The 13,510-nt window shown below is 37.7% G+C and overlaps 1 protein-coding gene and 1 pseudogene across 1 annotated transcript; one reads left to right on the top strand and one right to left on the bottom strand.

The window, feature by feature from the left end:
• Nucleotides 1–1,256: 1,256 nt before the first annotated feature.
• LOC137709082 (uncharacterized) lies at nt 1,257–4,424 on the bottom strand (annotated as a pseudogene).
• Nucleotides 4,425–5,611: 1,187 nt separating this feature from the next.
• LOC137749201 ((R)-mandelonitrile lyase-like) lies at nt 5,612–8,215 on the top strand. The gene is made up of 3 exons (XM_068489314.2): nt 5,612–5,822; nt 6,193–7,708; nt 7,814–8,215. The coding sequence occupies exons 1-3, from the start codon at nt 5,711–5,713 to the stop codon at nt 7,866–7,868; spliced, it is 1,683 nt and encodes a 560-aa protein (XP_068345415.2). The 5' UTR covers nt 5,612–5,710; the 3' UTR covers nt 7,869–8,215.
• The last annotated feature ends 5,295 nt before the right edge of the window (nt 8,216–13,510 follow it).

Genomic DNA, 13,510 nt, shown 5'->3' on the forward strand with positions numbered 1-13,510 from the left:
GTATATATTTCTTTATTTTTCATTTATTTTTGGTGATGTAATTTGTTAATTCGTTAGTTGTAAATGGGCTCATTTCAGTTGGTGGGCCAGGAAATTGGCCTATTATCTCCATTACCCCATTTCCCTTTTGTTCTTTCAGGCTTTACATATGGCAAACAAGATGATGCTTGATGGGAATGCAAATGCAGGGAGTGTATCGTAGCGATCAACATGAGGATTTCATGTACGAGGATCAAGATGTGCATGGCTTCCCCGTGATGAGAATATGTAAAGGCTCGCGGGTGGCAATATCGAAATTATACACACCGGACTGCTGATTGACCTAAAGGAAGAAACGACGAGAATGGTTTCTAAAATTGTTTGATGGTCTAGGTAAAACTAGATTTCCGAAAAGTTCATGATATGTTGCTCGAAAAAAAATTGCCGAGCATCGTTTCTTGATGATAGCATACAAGCGGTTAAAGGCCTATTATCTCTATTACCCCATTTCCCTTTTGTTCTTTCAGGCTTTACATATGGCGAACAAGATGATGCTTGATGGGAATGCAAATGCAGGGAGTGTATCGTAACCATCAACATGAGGATTTCATGTACGAGGATCAAGATGTGCATGGCTTCCCCGTGATGAGAATATGTAAAGGCTCGCGGGTGGTAATATCGAAATTATACACACCGGACTGCTGATTGACCTAAAGGAAGAAACGACGAGAATGGTTTCTAAAATTGTTTGATGGTCTAGGTAAAACTAGATTTCCGAAAAGTTCATGATATGCTGCTCGAAAAAAAATTGGCGAGCATCGTTTCTTGATGATAGCATACAAGCGGTTAAAGTACTCCTTCAAGATCTGAAGAGTTGGAAATAGGCGACAGGGATCCCCAAGACCAGCAAGAAACACAACAGTATCTCGCAGAGTCGGAAAGAAGAAAATAATACGCAAGTTGGTTGCGAGTTTGTGATGACCAATGTCTAGCCATACACCGAGAAAGCAGAAAGGCGAGTTGCTTTTGTTAGCTATGACATTGAGGAAAAAGCTCTTGATGTTTTCTGTCAAAATAATGAGCTTATGCCTTGCCAATTGTCAATGAATACGAGAAAACTTACCAATTATCATCTCAGACAGAGAGGGTAAAAGATGCAAGAATGCTCTCTCAAATTCGGTAGGCTGGCTTTACATTTTTTCAGTCAAAATCTTCGCGCTTCTGTTGCTTTTTCGATGGCTATCAAAGGAATTCATTCCTTCTGATAAGCTCCTAGAAATGCTGACCAATCATGAACATTTAGCACACCCTTTCTAGACTGTATAGCTCACTTCTAATCTTGTAAGTTTGTTCTAAACAATGACAAATGCTTGTGTTCATAAGATCATTCTGCATGACTCTGCAAGAGTCCCGAACAGATTTGGAATCCAGTCTTTGTCATGTGCCAACATAAGGTCCACGGTTAGGGACAGGAGGAGCGGACGAGTATCTCCATTGTCTACAAGCTAAACATCTATCTGGCTTGACTCTGTTGTCCGGGGTACAAAATTTGCAAGACCATACTTTAAACTTCACATCCTCTTTTAACGTCCCACAGGCTGAACAGCTCAGTGTTAATGGCTGCAATAACCAACGCATTAAAACGCAGGTTGATGACCGCATATACTCTACAACATACACGCGAGCACACACAGAGACAGACAGAGAGTTTCATATTCAAATTTTTTACAAAAACTATGCATAGAATAACATTACTTTTTAGCCAAAATGGTCCTTAAGATTTTCATAACACATAACTTTGATTCCTAAGATTTAAAATCAATAGAAGTGATCCTTGAGATTGTTCACGATCCATAATTTTGGTCATTTCATTAAAAAACTCCGTTAAGTGGTCCTTGAGCTTTTTAACGGAATGACCAAAATGATGGATGATGGACAATCTCAGGAGCCAAAGTTATGTGTTATGCAAATTTCAGATACCAAAATTATGTGTTTTGCAAATCTCAGGAACAAAGTTATGTGATGGAGTTTTTTAATGGAATGATCAAAATAATGGATCGTGAACAATCTCAGGGACCACATCTATTGATTTTAAATCTTATGGACCAAAGTTATGTGTTATGCAAATCTCAGAGATCATTTTAACTAAAAAGCCTTACCTTATTTAATAAAGCGCACATACTGCAGTTCAGTGCTTGATCATCAATTTCTTCCTGACCTGGCTTCGGTTTAATAGAAGTCTGGGTAGAGATTCCATCAGTAAATGTGAATGGTTCTGCACTTTGAGAAGTTCCAACATTCCCCTGTACTTCAATGTCACCCTCCCAAGACTTGGACCCACACCATGAATCATCATGCAGTCTCCATTCTGCAGACGTAGCAACAACTTGTACTGGGCTCAAAGCCTCCTTAATGTTGCTATCCCCACCTAAACGCTTAGGCCCTGTTGGTAACAAAGCTCCACGCCGTCCTCAGATTTCCCAGCAACCAGGGCAGTCTTGTGAATAGATGACAGAGGGGCTTGACGGGAGAAACCACCCAAACGTCTATAAGCTAGACACCAACATAAAAACCTTTAATAGTAGTAGGATTTGACGAAAACCTTTTGTTCGGGGATAAATCTGCAGCAAATTGCTTGAGCCTTCTAGGGCTTATATTATACAACAAACACACACATTGATATACAAATGCACCGCAGGTATGTAGGTCCCGTGAATGTATATGTGCATTAGTAGTTGTTGGAGAACAATTTAGAAACAAAAAATAACAGAAATACAGAACTTGAAATACTTATACTTTATTATTCAAAGACACTTGCAATACAGAATGAAATTACACAATAAATACAAAAATTAAAATGATACTAACTTGAATGAATCAAAGGTAGAGGCTAGCGCAAAAGTTATGTCCTTCGAACAGTATTTCCATCCCACTCTTGTGCTTGTGGTTCTACAACGTCTGCTTGCCCAATATACAACAACCAAATTCTACAACCCGCACTAGATTATAAAATTCTAGCAAATTGCTTTGTGTGTTTACTCTCTTGAATGTTTGTACGGAAGATGAGGAAAGGAAAAAGATGATATTCGATGGAACTGGGGACTCTAGTTATATAGGTTGTTTCAAACCTCTTCAAATACCTTTTGGATGTATCTGAAGCTATACAACTCTTTCCAAAGAGTTGTGTCTATTAATCAAAACGTTTTTAATTAATTTAATTAACAACTTAATTCGAAATTAAAAGTAATTGATCAGATTAATTTTAATTCCTTGGCCCCAAGGCCCAAGGCCCTTGTCTTGATTAATTAATATTAATTTATATTAATATTATGGTATAATCATCAAGCCTAATCCACACAATTAGTGGCCCAAACCTCAATCCTCATTCCAAATGGTCCAACACCTAATCACTAATAAAAAGGGCTTGACCTATATAAAGGCCTTTGACAAATTGTGGTTTCCCGATGTGGGTCAATGGGAGCTCAAAACTCCATCAGTAGTATGACCATTTAACAAGGCTTCATAGGACATTCCGAAAAGTGAGTGCTTTTGAGTTACAATAATTTGCTCTAGAACTTAGGTGGTTCACTTTAGATCAATGCAATTAGTAAAGTATTATAGACAATAATGTGCTATACGAAGTGCTGTTAGTCACAGTAGTGATTCAGAAAAGAGGCACGTATTATAGACAAAAATGCGTAGTTTTGTTAACACCGCATCTAATCCTTAAGATTAAGATGAATTCTCTTATACAAGTAAAAACCTTAATAAGAAAATTCTATATGTGTATGACATCGCAAACTATAGAATTCCCATCAGTTAGGATGGCCTTCAATAAAATAAGAAGCCAATTTCAGTCAGATGTAAGCTTTGAATTCATGTATAAACCATACTCCAGACCAATGGTGAAGCTAAATAGGGGCAAGGAGTGATGACTGCCCCTCCCCTCACCGAAAATGAAGCCCAGGAGTAAGTATCTGCCCCTCCTCTCACCGAAAATGAACCCCTGTTTTCTGCTGCTGTTGCGCAGGCGCTGCGCACGGTAGTTCAGTTTTCTGAAAATCCCAAGCCAAACGGCATTGTGTTGGACATAGAAAAAAGAAAACCCCCTTAAGTAGAACGGTGTCGTTTGTATTCATTGAAAAACATAAATAAATAAGATTGACATATGGAACCACTCGTCCAAATTAACCTTATTGGAGCCCCCATGAACCAACTCGAGAAGATAAGCCAACCTTCAAGCCACTGCCCAGATTCCCTCTTCACGCCTTCGCCGTTCCCCTCCAAGTTCCAACCTTCAAGCCAAGCCACTGCCCAGCTTCAAAGGCTTTCATAGCTTACTTGAATTCCTCTCCAAAACTTGACAACAACAATATATAAGCTTATAGCTTACCTGAATTCCTCCAAGCTGGCTCTTTCATCTTGATCGAACCTCCAAATGACATGATTGAAGTCAAGAACACTTGAAACATGAGATTAAAGTCTAGTTTGTATAAAATCCTGAATTAAAAAAATAAAATTCCAAACATGATTGCATGTCCAAATCCTTTACCTAAACTTGTTTGGCTCGACTCACTAAATCCATAGGCGAAAACCTTTTGTCAAATCGATGAGCAAAAAGAAAGTTACGAATTTTCAATGATTTTTTATAGGGAAAACAGAGGGAAGCTAAGCTTTCCGAAGAAGCCAAGATTGATAAGAATATGAAGAACCAGATAGCATTCTGGTTTAAAATTAAATCCACGTGCCTGACTAAACTTGTATCTTTTGGGACTTTGTAATGTGGTGAAACTAGATTTCACCTCATAAGAAATTATGAAGATGCATATTACTTTTTCATCATTAAAAAAATACTGATATTTTTGGTGAATTTCGAGAGTTGTGAAAACTATAAGTTAGTGTACAAGCTTTTTACATTGGTTTTGATGTTACCGGTTGCAACTGCTTCAGTGGAAAGAGCATTTTCTACTATAACTGTTGTGAAAACACCATTGCATAACAAAATGGGAGATCAATGGTTGAAGGATAGCATAGTTGTTTAAATTGAGAGATATATTTTTGCTTTTATTGATAATGAGCCTATTATGTGACGTTTTCACAACATAAAATGTTGCCAATAACAATTGTAATTTGTTTATATTAATAAATTATTATTGACATTAATATTGTCTACTATATATCTAAAAGGATTTCGTTGTCTACATTCCTGCGCCCTCTTACCTTTTTATATTTTGCCCCTCCCCCAAAAAATTCCTGACTTCGCCACTGTTCCAGACAGTTCTTAACCAATCTAACGGCATATAAGTAGATACTGTACACGACACAAGGTTCAATTGTGTTTGAAAGTGCGATTATTGCTTTGCTTCGAAACGACGTCGTTGCCGAGTTGCAACTACAATTGAATTTCGTGTTTAACGGCGGAGATCCAACTAGGCATTTACTCCATCGACCCACACAATTACGATCTTACCCCTGTATTTCATGAGAAATCGGGTCCTCGTAAATTCAACGGCTAGTGATTGAGTAATGCAGATGAGCTTCTATTACTCACGGACGCTTGGGATTGACGCATTTTGCCGCTAAATAACGATCTTCCAATTGAATGTTAAACTAAGAAGGACTGTCTTCCCTCCCTCTCTCTCTCTCTCCCTCCCCCTCTCCCTTTCTCTCTTCTCAAAGAAACACTGAGAAAATTCTCTCTCCTCCAAGAAACGCCGGGAAAATCATAACGATGGGGAGGCCCATATCGTTCTGTCTTCTTCTGCACTCGGCGTTCTTGTTCGTGTTTCTGAACGCCATTGTCGCCGACGCCCGGACGCGCAGCTCGCACCGCCCTCATCAGGGTAACTGAGATTCGCTGCGCTCTCTCCGTTTTCTTTCGATTCGTACCTAATTTCTTCGTTCTTTTTGGTTTTATTTTCTGAATGCATGCGAGGAGTTAACTCTCCTCTGTTTTTTGTAGATAGCTATAAGTTTGATTTCCATGTCGCATGCTTTTAATTCTTGGAAATTTGTCTTTTCAGTGAGTTTTCCGGGTTACCAAACAGAGGATAATTCTTCTCTGTTTTTTACAAAGCCAAGTTACTGAAATTCTGTTTGTTTGCTATGAGTTTTCTTGGTAAACAAACAGAGGGTAATTTCTGTTCCATATGTGTTTGCTTTAATGCCTCTTTGAACCAATCGGAGTCTGATTCTATTTTGTTCTATCTGCAGAGCCTAGTTACCTCAAATTTGTTGTCAACGCCACCGATTTTCCAACAGAAGATTATTACGACTACATTATTGTAGGAGGTGGCACTGCAGGGTGCCCCTTGGCTGCGACATTATCATCTAGATTCCGAGTGCTCCTGCTCGAACGGGGTGGGGTTGCTTATGGAAATCGAAACTTGATGACCAGAGAAGGTTTCTTGGCCACACTCATGGATGTCAACTCCTTTGACTCACCTACTCAAGCCTTCACATCCGAAGAAGGGGTCGCAAATGTCCGAGGCCGCATTCTTGGAGGCAGCAGTGCCATAAATGCTGGTTTCTACAGCCGTGCAGATCGGGACTTTTACACCAAAACCAGTGTCGATTGGGATCTCCGAATGGTGAATGAGTCGTACGAGTGGGTTGAAAGGGCAATTGTGTTTAGGCCAGAGCTGAGGACTTGGCAATCGGCAGTTCGAGATGGGTTATTGGAAGCTGGTGTTGATCCCTACAACGGGTTGGATTTGGAACATGCCGTGGGGACCAAGATTGGTGGTTCGACATTTGACACTTTGGGACGGAGGCACAGTGCCGCAGATCTTCTCAATTATGCAAATCCACTTCACATCAAAGTTGTGACTCATGCCAGTGTGGAGAGGATTCTGTTGGCTTCAACTATGCCATCTCCAGCATCAAGGCAGTCTGCAGTGGGTGTTGTTTTTCGTGACAGAGTTGGGAAGTATCACCACGCTGTATTACGTGAACATGGTGAGGTTATTCTATCAGCTGGTGCCATCGGAAGTCCACAGCTGCTTCTGCTGAGTGGTTTTGGCCCAAGGCCTTATCTTTCGTCATGGGGGATTCCAGTGGCTCATCATCTTCCTTATGTTGGGCAATATCTCTATGACAACCCAAGAAATGGCATCTCAATTGTGCCACCATTTCCACTGGAGCACTCGCTGATACAAGTTGTGGGAATTACTGAATCAGGAGCTTACATTGAAGCAGCCTCCAATGTTATCCCTTTTGCATCACCTGCAATGTCTGTGTTCATTCGGACACCATCTGCACCTCTCTACCTCACTGTGGCAACCCTCATGGAGAAGACCATTGGGCCAGCCTCAGCTGGTTCTCTGAGGTTGGCTTCAACGGATGTCAGGGTGAACCCAATTGTTCGATTCAACTACTTCAGCAACCCGGTGGATGTGCACAGGTGTGTGAATGGGACGCGCAAGATTGGTGATATACTCAAGACCAGGTCTATGGAGGATTTCAAGTTCCAGGGCTGGTTTGGGAGAAAAGACTTTAGGTTTGTGGGACCTGCATTGCCTGTAGACCAATCGAACTATGAGCTGATGGCAGATTTCTGTCGCCACACTGTTAGCACCATATGGCATTACCATGGGGGCTGCATTTTGGGGAAGGTGGTTGATGGTGATTTCCGGGTCATTGGTACTGATGCTCTCAGAGTTGTTGATGGTTCAACATTCGGTATATCACCAGGGACAAATCCTCAGGCTACTCTTATGATGCTTGGGAGGTAAGTGTATCCACAAAGCACTGCTAACAATGTCATTGCATTTGTAATTCTGCACAATGAAATGTTTTTGAAAACTGACTACTTTCTTTGATCCAATTTTGGCAGATATGTCGGGCTGAGGATAATGAAAGACCGAAAGGAATATAAGATGATCGACTGATCATCTATTACATTTTGACATACTTAGCGCTGATCATCTATTACATTGTTTAGCAGCTGCGGTGTCATTTCTTGTGGATGAAGAATAGATGGTGCTTTCGGGTCCGAAGAATTAGTATGTTGGTTCATTCTTTCGTAATAAAACTGTGAATTGGAAGAGCAAATTGTACAGTTTTCTGTTCGAAATATTGTACTTGAAATTTCAACCTCTGGGATTAATTAGGGTTCTTGCAAAGCTAAATTGTTTGGGAGTTTAATCCTGTTTTTGAAATTTCACAAGTAATGAGCACTTGAAAATACACGAGGAATTAAGACCAAGTCTGTTGGGCTTGCAACTTTGGGCCAGAATGCATCTCTTGGTTCCCTTGGGCTTTTAATTATGATACAAATCAGAGCATATATGAAAGGCTTATTTTTATCTACGCTTTTTGGAGCTCTATTTTGATCTCATTTTGTCTCCTATAACTCAAAAGTCACAACTTTAATCCATGAAACTCAATATTCATTCCACTTTGACTTGTGAACTCTTTCTTCTCCCTGGAATTTATAGATCGCCTCCTAAAACATATGTGGGACAAAACATCTAATAAGATTATGCCAAATGCGCAATAAATTTGACCATAAATCTCTAGTATGTGTTAACATTCAACAATATCAAGTTTTGGTGCAAAATGGGATCAAAATCGAGTTCCAAGGGACAAAGTGAAGCCAACATTGAGTTTCAGGAAGTAAAGTAACAACTTTTAAGTTATAAAGAGTAAAATGAGATTAAAACCGAGTTTCAAGAGTTGTAGCTAAAAATAAACTCCCGTAAAATCAAACGAATACAACAATTACTTCTACCTTGACAAGTATAAATCCATGCATGTCACGGTTTGTCTCTGTCTCTCTCCTTGTATACGATACACTTGCATATCACTATTTCGTATCTTTCTCACTCCTTATTTCATTTCTCTGGTGACGTTTTGTTTCAAGTGATTTAGAAACAAAACCAGGATCGTGGAATTAAAAAGCAAATAAAACGTTGGCTATTTCTTGCAGTAGGTGTACCTACTATCTCTTTTTTTTTTGGAAAAAGACGCACTATCTCTTTAATAATTTGTTTATGCAACTTTGGAACAAGAAGGATGCATACACTTGCTCAAGTTTACGGGCAGATTCACATTCAAGCCCAGCTCATGACTCATAATTTGTCTTCCAAGACTATAGGTATCTTAGTCTAGCTTCTAAATTAATTAATCATATTTGCTCAGAGAAATAAACACTTTAAAATAAGAACAATAATAATTAATTGAAAATTATAATCGCACAAAGTGAGAGAGAAACTTAAAAATAAGAACAATAATAACATTTTATATAAGAACAATAAACAACGTTTACTGTCAAGTGATGTCACAATCCAATAATGCAATGTCGCATGGAGATGAATTTGTGCATATTATTGTATCAAAAACATCTAATAATGCTCTTTGATGTGAGCTTTTATCATAAAAGGTCAAGGAAGCTTTAACCACATCCGAGTTTCTTAGAGGCAAGGGCAAATGGAAATAGAGACCAAGGAGGTCACAGGACCACCCAAGTCCGAAAAATATACATGTTAAGGTTTTCCAAGAACCCTCCAAATGCTTAGCACGGAGCTTTTCATGCTTACTAAATGTGTGATGTAATGCATGCTAGGTATATCTCAATATGTTGCATTAACATCACTCGACAAATTCTCTCATCACTCATCAGATTGCTTTGTCATATGCTGATATCTGTTGTCATGTGCATAACAAGCCCAACAAGCCCACCAAGTCGATAAACTGATTTTTTTTTTTTTTTTGCACACTTCGCGCTTTATTACTTTTGAAAAAAATTTGTTTTTAACACTAGAATTCCCAAGGTTCAAATTATGGATTCCCCACTACTTAAAGGTTTCCAAAATAATTAATTGATGCTAAATCCACAAGTACTTTTTTAGTCTTAGTAAAAGTTGACTTGGATCCAAATTTTTTTTTCTCAGTGGATCAGCATGTGTAATGTTCATATTTTAATGTCAAATGTTAATGATTTATAGACCGCGTTATTATTCTCTATGAGCACTCATCCATCACCACCAACCCTAGCGAATAAAATTTTAGATTCTATATACATGTACAAAGTTACAACCCTGTTGTAAAAAATCTTATAGATAAATAGACAATATACGCTTAAATAAATGAGAAAAATTTACATGTAATTAGCAGTATTATGATGAGTCCTCCACTTTCTCTCCAAATTTTAGAACATATCATAAATGGTGTATGAATGAATTCTTTGAACGCAAAGTCGTGTTTCATTTCTCTCATGTTAACTTAGTTTTTTAATCATATAATCATCTAATGCGTTATGTGTCTCAATTTAGTCATTTTGTCACACTTTTGTCCACTTAACCTATATTAAAGCGGTAAAATGATCATTTCATGCAGCATTTACATGACAAAACAAGTTGAAAAGCTGACATATTGATAAAAATGGAATAGGGGAAGAAATTGGATTACCATAAAATTAAAATGAAAGTAAAACAAATGTATAATTCATGGACCACTATTGTAAATTACACTATATATACGCATGTTTTAGGTGTTTGAATCGGAGAAAACAGTAAGTTGTACAAATAAAGAAAAAAAAGTAGATCACATATCTATTAACGAGATAATTTAGATGTGATTTATAAAATATGATCTCTCTAACCTTTTTTTTTTTTCGAATATGATCTGTCCAATTAAAAGTTGAAGTAAACTTAAACTTTAGGAGATAGGAAAGGACCCATGAAGGGACAAAGTTGAATGATTGGGTGCCTAACGAAAAAGAGGTTCCAAATGAGAGAGATATTGTAGTGGGATTGAAATGATTATATCTTGAGTTGATATGTTAGTTACACTACCAACTAATCAATAATAACTGGTGTGCTTTTTTAGTGTAATTTTGATTGCATTGACTGTATACACAAATAATGACTTGTAATTAGTTTACTGAAAAATGAGGCAGGGTGCCCCCTAGGAAGGGGTACACCCCGAGGCCCCCATCAAACGAAAAATGGATGGTTAATGTTATAGTGGAAATCAAGCACTCTTGTGACCCTTTGATAGGAAGTTCGAGGCTCCCTCACCTCATTTTCCCCTTTCCCCTCTCAGAACACCACCAAACCATAGATAAAAAAAAATTTACTGAAAAATGATGAACTCGTCAATCTAATGACTACAACTGCATTTACACACAATGAGAATTCACATAGAAGCAAAACTACCATAGATTTTGCTAGAATATGTTGTAAACATCGAAATTTCGGTGAAATAAATATTTACAAATGCATTAAAGTTTCGACATGTCAGGGCATACGTGGTATCCGCTATGTGCCTCATAAATCGTACACATGGAGTGACTCATCAAAATCACATGGGTATTCAAGAAGGACATGTGTCAACATTTGGTTGAAATGAATTATTTGATTTTAATTTAATCAAATCAAATGTTAATTGATTGAGTCAAATCATGAATCGGCCCACAAATCAAGTTCTGGTTCTTTCATCAATTAATCAAGCCCACAATCAAATCCAAATTCATCCATAGGCAAGGCTTGGAAAGTCTATAAATAGGAGGCTCCAAGACAAAGAAAATGGTCCAGAAAATCATTTACGTCCAGATGATAAAGTTTTGAAACTCTAAAGCTCTTAAGCTCTCAAATCCCCAAACATTGAAGACGACTTGGAAAACCCTTCGCGTTCTTCGTCAAACTCGTGAAGAACCACCAAGCACCCCTACACGTGCCGGTTTCTCCATTGCCTAGAGCCAAAACCTTGCGGCATCCGTTCATCCAAGATCAAGTCATTGCGACCCTTGGATCAACAACACTACACACCTGACACTTCGGAGATCGAATCAAAGGAAACTTTGTAAACAGAGATTGTAATCCTACATTCAGATTAATACAATACAATTATTTTGTACACGTATTCTCTTGTTATTTCCTACAGAATTTTCGTGTTTACATATGTACAATCAAATCTCAAACAAATGTTACTTTTTCATAGAGTTTTTTATTACTTGAAAAAGTAGTGACTTGTGATTGAAAAATAATAATAATAAAAAAGGTACTTGTCCAATTTAGCCAACCAATCATGGGACCCGTAATCGTCTAAATGGAAAGGGATCATTTTCGAATCCTTTTCCACCAAATCCACCAAATTCAGGATTCGAACCGTTGAAATTTGATCCAACGGCTACAAATAGGAGGCCCTTTTAAAAGTTATAATATGTAGCCACTGAATTAAATTTCAACAATCCGGATTCTGAACTTGATGGATTTGGTGGAAAGGGATCCGTTCCCGCCCAAATCATCTTTTGGTAGAGAAAGAAAAGAAGCCTTGTACAATTGATTTGTTAATTTTGCACCTAAAATTTCAGAAAATATAGAAACAGAGACGATTATTCGGAAGAGGGAAGAGGGATCTGTTGACTAAAACATCTGCCTACCTTGAGTTGGAAAATAATTTTGGGTAATCTTCATAGCGTCTACATCTCTCCTTGTATCGTGACGATGCCATAATAAATAATGATCTTGTGCATTTGTCACAAATCTATTCAATGAGGCTAGAGGGGTTATTTCCACGACCAAATATGAGAGCAGGGAGTAACAGAACCTTGTTATATAGTAAAACAATCTCCTTATTAGCATACAAGTATTATTGAAGTCAATCTTTGCAATTCTTAATCCATAAGAGACGTTAAATACGTGTGCAGCTTTAATATAATCTTACAAGCTTACCTTCATATCTCATGGGCGAGAGTATAATACAAGACTTGCAGAAGAATATAAGGGAAAAAATTTACTTTTACATGTTGCCCTCTAAGGGCAGTTTGGAATTGGTGTGTTTTTTTTTTTCTTCTTTTTTTTTTATAATTTTTTTAAAAGAGAATTGTTATTAGCACTTCAAATATCTCATTCTACACTCTAAACTTTCTATATTAGGAAAGAAAAATACGCTTGTGAGGAGTGTAAAATGAGATTTTTGGAGTGCTAATAACACTTCCAAAAAAAAAAATTGCTTATGCTGTCCTTTAAAAAAAAAAAAAAAACTGCTTCTACTATGCTTTAAGAATAATCAGCTGCAAAATAAAGTAGTTGAGCATTTGGTAAATTGTATTTTTTTTTTGTATGAAAAGTAATGTAAAAGCATTTGGTCAATTTTAAAGTAAAAGTGGTATAATGTATATAATAACAAAAATAGACATGATAAGGTGGGTGATGATGACGACAACAGTGGTGAAGGCAATGGTAAGGGTAGCGACAACAGCGATAGTGACAGTTGTGGTTTTGGTGGCAATGATGGAGGTTGTGTTTATGGTGGTGGTGGTGACAGAAACGATGGTAGTGGCAGTTGCGGTTGTGGTGGTTCTGGTAGTGCGTTTGGTTGTCGTGGTGGTTGCTGTGGAGGGTTTAGGGTTTGTAATGGTAGGCGGTGTTGCTCACTTTGTTCCCCAATTATAAAATGTGTATAGAATAATAAATAATGTTATTTTTTAAATTAAGGGTAATGCTAGGGAGATTAAATTTGTAGACAAAATTTACAAACTAAATGATATGTCACCAATAAGAATGAGCACCTTTATCAACTCTTA

The sequence above is a fragment of the Pyrus communis genome, chromosome 17, assembly GCF_041283825.1.
Source record: "Pyrus communis isolate YQ-2024b chromosome 17, ASM4128382v1, whole genome shotgun sequence".
NCBI lineage: Eukaryota > Viridiplantae > Streptophyta > Magnoliopsida > Rosales > Rosaceae > Pyrus > Pyrus communis.